Source organism: Penaeus chinensis, chromosome 33 (assembly GCF_019202785.1).
Source record: "Penaeus chinensis breed Huanghai No. 1 chromosome 33, ASM1920278v2, whole genome shotgun sequence".
In the NCBI taxonomy this organism is placed as follows: domain Eukaryota; kingdom Metazoa; phylum Arthropoda; class Malacostraca; order Decapoda; family Penaeidae; genus Penaeus; species Penaeus chinensis.
Window position 1 is genome coordinate 15,146,371 of NC_061851.1, and position 7,500 is coordinate 15,153,870.

Consider the following 7,500-nt stretch of genomic DNA (forward strand, 5'->3'; position numbering starts at 1 on the left):
GTACAACAAATGCAGTCTCCAAGTATGACAGGAAGACAATATTGTCAAAGAAAATTCAGTAACCATTTGCATATCAATTTACCCAAGATCAATATTACTTACCTATGATTCAGTATAAGCTTTTCATAAGATCCTCCCTGAGCTAAGAGTTCCTGTGTTTGCATGTGTTTCTTCCGCACATTCAGCAGAAATTGGCACATAAATTTGCAGTAGAGGGATGCATCTACAACCATCAGTGGACACAGACTTATCTCAAACTGACAAGAGAAGTTATTCAAGCTAAAAAAATGTGAAATGTTCTCAAAATGCAAAAAGCTACTCTAACGTCCAACCCTGAAAATTTAAACTATCATCAGACACATATGATCATGAATTGAACTTCATCCCCTCCCTTAGGATATGCAACCAACACCTTCTCACCCAGAAATCTCACCTTCACACCAAACACATTGGAGGTGACCACAACCTCATTCAGCTCTGCCAACACCTGCTTCACATTGAGCATACTTTTTCTTCTGGAAGTCAAACCCTTCCCAATGAGAGATGCCATAACATCTTCAATGGGTCCATCCAGAAAAAAGAATCCTCTGAATGACTCAATGGAAGATCTGGTCAGGCCCATCTCTCGAAAGATCTCCCACATGTTTTCCAAGGTTATTCGCTTACAGTTGTACTCCTGCAGGGATCAAATAAGTCAATTTTAATGAAAAGATTTGACAATGAAACATCATGTACAATTATGAGACCACTAGTATCATGCCATAAAAAGTTAAAATATGGTTAGTGTGCAACAAGAGAGAAAAGAGCTTCCTAAACATATATCACAACCTGACAGTCTGAATGTGAAAGATGATTTTACAATGGTCTGTCAATTTCTGTATTGAAAAATGGGAAAGACAAAGATTATGAGTTATCATCAATATTCTCATATTAATAAGGGCTTTCCACAAAAAGAATTGCCTCACACATCCTTTTATAATACTAGTCACAAAATTCTTGACCATGTCACACTTTTTTACCTTCAGGAGACAGAGGACTTCAGGATGGAACTTCTCCTCAACATTACAGTGAAAGAGGATTGCATGAACTAGCTCCAGATGTCCCACACGCACCAAGACATTCTCACTTCTTGCCTGGATTATCTGTTGTATGATGTCATGAGCTACAAGAATGACTCTTGCTGAAGATTCAACTGAATCCTTCTTAGGACAGGCTATGTCAAATGCACATTCATAGGACTCTTTTGGGTGGATGCCTGAGACTTTAAAAGCACGTTGGACTCTGTCAATACAATATCTTCGTATGTACTTAACCTCATTTCGTGCAAGAAAGCGAGCAAACGGGTATCTGAGCTCATACTGAGCAGACACAAGCTCCCCTCTCCCAGACATGAGTGACACAAGATTGTCCTTGTCATTGTAAAAGGATCCCTTGGGTACATAGAATGTTGTTGGTACCCATATGCCCCCATGTGCTTTAAATACCGCTGTAACTAGAGAATGCAGATAATCTTGCTTCCAATACTGCCAATAGTCAGAGGTGACAGGGTGCCTGACTTCAAAGGTTGCTTCTAACTCAGGCCGTGCACATGGTTTGAAGACTAAGTTGAGGATTTCCTGATAGTCTGATGACCTCACATTGTTCAGCTTGTCTTCTAAAGTCTGGATGAACTTTTGTTCTTCAGCTGTAGGAGGGGGTAGCAGGTGTGATTTCAAGATGTCACCTGTACTAGGCCTCTGCTGGGGATCATGATGCAAAAGCCACTTGATCAACTGAACAGAATTAGCATTCTTCACACTGAACTCTTCTGGTATGTCAATCTCTGGCTTTCTCAGGTTGTAGAGGACCTTGGCTCTCTCCATACCCGTGGTCAAAGGGGGGTGTGCCATCTCAAAGAATATGACCCCCAAGCTGTAGATATCAACCTTGTTCGTGTAGCTCACTTTGACTTTGGACTTGGTGACTTCCGGTGCAACGTAAAAGGTGGTGCCTATCTGGCTGGTCAAGGCACTGTCCTTTGTGTCGTCTGCATCCATCTTGGTGATAACTCCAGCAGTAGTCTTAGCTTTGATCGCTGCTGTGGCCAGACCAAAGTCCCCAATTTTGACATGATCATCCATGTCGAGGAAAATATTGCCAGGCTTTAAGTCACGGTGGATTAAACCCTGGGAGTGGATGTAGTCAAGTCCATTGACCAACTCACGAAACAGCCTCCATTTGCGGTCATTATCCATACAGAGGTGTTCATTGATGGCTTGCCTATTTCCATGAAATAATAATAAAAAAGGTCATTAGTCTGAGTCAAACCATTTAAGCTATATTTAGGAAAATGGGAAAGAAAAACAGCCAAATTACAAAGTAAACTGTATCATAAATAATGATTTCTTAAAAAATTAAGTTCTCTCTTCAATAATCAAATCAAACAGGTCACATCATCAAAATATATGATACACAAAAAAATTATATTCTCAGATCTTCTGTTGAAATTAGTCCGTTTTCTTTAAATCTCCCCATACTCTTCATTGCATACCTCTTTTATTTATAGTCAACCAAGCCATTGAGTAATAACAGCATTAATCTAGTTATTGTTTTCTACTCTTCAGCCAAACTCATACTTTTTGTTCCCAAATGTTTTTTTTTTTTTTTTTTTTTTTTTCTGGTTACATGATCACCCATTTTTTTTTTTTGACAGCATGGACCTCTTTTATATAGGTCTAAGCTTTGTTGCATAGCAACCAAACAAACATTTTCTTAAATTCATGATGATGCCTCTACATCAGATTCTTTACAGTTCTGCATGGCAGCCTTTATCATGCCAAGTTTCTTCTTAACTGTATAGTTATGTACTTAAAGCTTGTATCGAAGACAATGCCAAGGTAATCATATTCTTTCACTTGCTCCAGTGTTTATCAAAGCATGAGTTGTACTTACTTTATTTCATTCTCTAATTATTTTTTGCTTATTACAATTAGTCTACTTTGGCTTTATCACATTCAGGATTATTCCAAATCCTTTACATTTTTCATCAATCACTGTCATCATCCTCTGCGCATCTGTTTGTGATACTGATGTTGCTGCTGCATTGACTGTACAACTTACTGTTTTTATACTTTTACATGGTCTATTATTCTATGAGCATTTCACTGTAACTACTGAACAATTCAATATGTATATACTAACAAGACTGGTGAGAGAAAGCATCTCGGCACACACACATTTTTCAAAGGGTAGATCTTCAGTCAAATCAACGCTGCATCTAATCCTAGCCTATTATTTCTAATACAGGTTTGGGATCAATCTACTTTTATGGTATGTAATCCCAATACGTTATATACTCTCAAATGTCTTTTTTTAGTTGCCTTTGCCAAAAATTTTAAAGTAATCTATAAAACATGTTTATTTTCCCTATGCTTTCTTCCTTCCTTCTTTTAAAAAATGCTCAGCTATTTCTCCTGAAGCCAAAGTGATATTTGCTTCCATGTTCTTTAATTATGATGGTGACCCCTAATTTCTAATAATTCTAGGCAAAATTTTGGATGCATGAGTTATGAGACAATCCGCCCTTTGTTGTCACTTGTCACCGTAAAGCTCTGTAAAGCGTCCTCACCATAGTTTGATTGCACCTCTTTCATCTTTTCCTTTCCGGCCTTCTAGATGTCATTTTGCTCAAGGTGTATATCTCCTGTTAGAGGTCTTTACTTTTCTCATTACAGAAATTTCCTTTGCTTTTTTCTTTTCATATAAATGTCTATTTTTTTTTCTTGCTTTCTTTCTTTCTTTCTTTCTTTCTTTCTTTCTTTCTTTCTTTCTTTCTTTCTTTCTTTCTTTCTTTCTTTCTTTCTTTCTTTCTTTCTTTCTTTTTTCCTTTCTTTCTTTCTTTCTTTCTTTCTTTCTTTCTTTCTCCAGTAAAATTCTGGTGTAACAAAAAGAGTGTTTTTCATAAAAGTGCACAGGTAAAAACAATTATTTAAAAAAATAAATGCATTTCTATCGGTGAATTCAGAATCACTGATTGTAAGAAACATAAAATTCATCATTTGTTATCAAATTATTCACAAAAATTTCTAAGCCTTGAATTTCTTGCTAACCTATCTGGAGTGGACTGATTTTTACAGTTTTTTTTAGTAATGATCCATTTATGAAAATCAACCAATCTCTCTTCATACTATTTTTTTATACTATGAACATCAGGACTAATCATGCTACCCTCCACAGTTCATTCCTCTCTGAGTTCAAGACTCTTTGGTGCAGCGACTGCTTAACTTACTCAGTTATTTGTCTATCTATCTGATGAAAACATTTGGATTATAACAATTGCAAAATATCTTTCTTGAACGTTTTAGGCACACCAATTTTTCTGAATTTGAAGAATGAAACACAATGGCTTCTGAACTCCTTTGAGTCCCCATAAAAGCTAATCCCCTTGCACTTCTGCTGCCACCCTTCACCCCCCTCACAAGCCTAGACTTGCCTGAGTGTGTTCTTCTCACAAAGCTGCATCTGGATAAACAGGTACTGCTTCTTGAACTGCTTGGAGGCTTGAGCACAGTCTGTCTCGTCAACATTATCAGTTTCTATCACAGAATCTTGCGAGTCCGAGAAGTCGTCATCTTTCATCTTGTCATCATCATACATGTCATCATCAGAATCTTGCAACATTGGTCTGCAATACAGTATTATAAATAAAAAAATTGAAAATCTGTTGTTTTTTCTTTGAGGGGATAAAAATAGTTAAAATCAACTTTTTTTATCTAACCTTTCTGCTAAAATATAAAAGCCATAAAAAAGATAAGCAATTTCCTTATGGAAACAGTTTTACATCTGTCTCCATACCATAAAAGCCAAAGAAAATCCAAAGGATAAAAATTAAAATCACTTTAAGTCAGTAAAAAAAAAAAGAACAAACTACAAACCCTAAGCTGCCCATCAGCCAGTCATCGTCATCGTCATCATCACTCTCCTCTGTATCATTGGCTTGAGAATAGCTGGCATGATCTACACCATCATAAAATAAGATGCTCCACTCTGACTCCTCCACTTGAGCTTAAATAAAACAAAGTGAAGCAAAGATACAGTTGCTAGAAGTATACTGATAGTGCACAGATTGCTTTTTATACTATTTAATCTGTGCATGAATAAGAGCATTTGCACGTAACCTATGTGCACAAAATATTTAGCATCTAACTAATGACAAACTGATGAATACATTCTCAGAACAGACCAAAATAGCTGCTTCACAACTTTACATAAAAAGGCAACATATCTTCTTTATTTTATAACATATAAATGTAATTGCCTCATACACCAAATAACACAGACAGACAGACAGACAGACAGACAGACAGACAGACAGACAGACAGACAGACAGACAGACAGACAGACAGACAGACAGACAGACAGACAGACAGACAGACACACACACACACACACACACACACACACACACACACACACACAAACACACAAACACACAAAACAAAAAACAAAAACAAAAAAACAAAAAATCATGTTTCCCCCAATCTGACCATTTCAGTGAGCCCATCCAATGACAACTCCCGCTATTTTCATACCCCATAGACTCTTCCTCACAAGCTAAATGGCACGCTGACCTTTCTGCTCGAGGCATTTTGGAAAGGAGCTCGAGTCCTCCTGAGTGTCAGAGGCAGAGGTAACCTGAGAGATGGTGATGTTGACTGAACTCTCCTCAGACTCTGAGGGGGAGCTGCTTTCATCCAGCCCCTTCTGGTCCACTTCGCTCTCCTGGGTAAGGAAAGTGGGAGGTTATGACAATGGAGTCAATCTGCAGGCAGCAGAGGGAAATACAGCAAACCTATCTCAAAGTCTTGGTTCAGGAGAAATGTTCAGAATATTAAAAAAAAGGAAAGAAAGGAAATTGTACAATACAAGAAAAATCAAAATGCATTAGACTCACGTACACACAAAATGAGAATCTGTTAAAGTATCTTAAAAAATAAAATTCAGTAACAGCTTAGCCAGTTATAAGAGAAATCCAATTGATATTATCAAAAGTAGGATAAGAGAACTAGCAAAGCACCTCAGCAAAGACATGTCATGATGTAAAGTTGAGATATGACCACTTCATGAAGTAAGGCCATCTTAAGTATATCAAAATGACAAATAAATTCATTGTCTATATCATTTCATCCAATTTAATATCCAAGTGTACTTAATTCATTAATTTGAAGGTCATACAATATAAGTATAATGAAGTGAGCTCTAGCACAATGGAAACAAAAAAGAAGAGTTAAATAAATATGGGATTACATTTGGAATATGCTGCATATTGTGTTGATGAATTGTTATAAAAGAGAGCATGTGATGTGATGTTAAGTTAGACACGCGTAAGTATAATATGAAAGCCAGCTAGAACACCTCAGTATACTATAATCTAGTAGGCATTCACTAATAAGGATAAACACAAACTTCTACTTAAAAAAAAACCTCCTCACATTCTCCAATTTCTTACAATGATTTTCCAATGCCCCAGAATGTATTGTTATATTTTGATGTATATCCATTTCAATTACAGTACAACTAGGTGGAAAAAGAATCATGTTATCACTGCTGTCATAGTCTGTGAGTGATGTATTAAATAAATCACTCACTAATCTTAACTGTTTCCTTAAAATGACATTCCCAATGAAAGATAAAACTATGGTCAACTATATACTTAACAGTAAGTCTCTCCAATCCCACTTTCACGCTGGTACACAGGGCATGCAACTATCGCCAAACAAACTCCTACATACGGACACACACAAATGCACACACTAAACAAGCTATTTGTCAAGTAACTCCAAAACCCTAAAGCAATCACGCTCTAATCACTTTTGGTCCTGGTGACACTTTTCGGGAACTGCAGTGCACGACTGTTGCCCTTGAGAGATCTTCCTCTGAGTCACTGGCAGTGGCCCTTCTTTTTGTCTGTTGGAATGATGACCAAGAAGTCATTCACCTCACTGGGATGGCAGAGCAAAGTGCTCCTGCGAGGGAATGCATTAAAGTCTCTTCACCCTTGCTATGTCATCTTTACCTCTATGATGTGTGAAATAGTTATCATCCATGTGCCTCTTATTCCTTTATTCGGAAAGATTATTAATTTTCCTTGTACAAGACTGTGCTACAGTAACAATATAATAATGACTTCAAATAGACACAGTTATCAAATATTCAAACCCTTTTCATAGACCTCACAGTAGGTGATCTTTCCCATAATCATTATCAGCATAAAGTATTCCTCACTATTTATACAGAAGAGTAAATGGCTAAATTACTGTGACTCATGTGCAATGGGAAATCCTGTATCTTCAGTTGCATATTTACTAATAAAGTAAATATGTAACACAACAAACAAAAATCCCTTTCACTCATGTGCAATGGGAAATCCTGTATCTTCAGTTGCATATTTACTAATAAAGTAAATATGTAACACAACAAACAAAAATCCCTTTCACTATTACCATTTCTCACCAAATTCA

The 7,500-nt window shown here is 36.8% G+C and overlaps 1 protein-coding gene across 1 annotated transcript in view; it reads right to left on the bottom strand.

Annotated features, from left to right (window-relative positions):
* LOC125042964 (eIF-2-alpha kinase GCN2-like) overlaps positions 1-7,500 on the bottom strand; it is a 23,382-nt gene that overhangs the window by 5,828 nt on the left and 10,054 nt on the right. Inside the window, exons 7-12 of the mRNA XM_047638809.1 lie at positions 5,611-5,761; positions 4,914-5,043; positions 4,472-4,663; positions 1,020-2,259; positions 434-676; positions 103-257 (exon numbers count right to left, since the gene is read on the bottom strand). Coding sequence (XP_047494765.1) covers positions 103-257; positions 434-676; positions 1,020-2,259; positions 4,472-4,663; positions 4,914-5,043; positions 5,611-5,761 — 2,111 coding nt within the window. The remainder of the gene's footprint in view (positions 1-102; positions 258-433; positions 677-1,019; positions 2,260-4,471; positions 4,664-4,913; positions 5,044-5,610; positions 5,762-7,500) is intronic.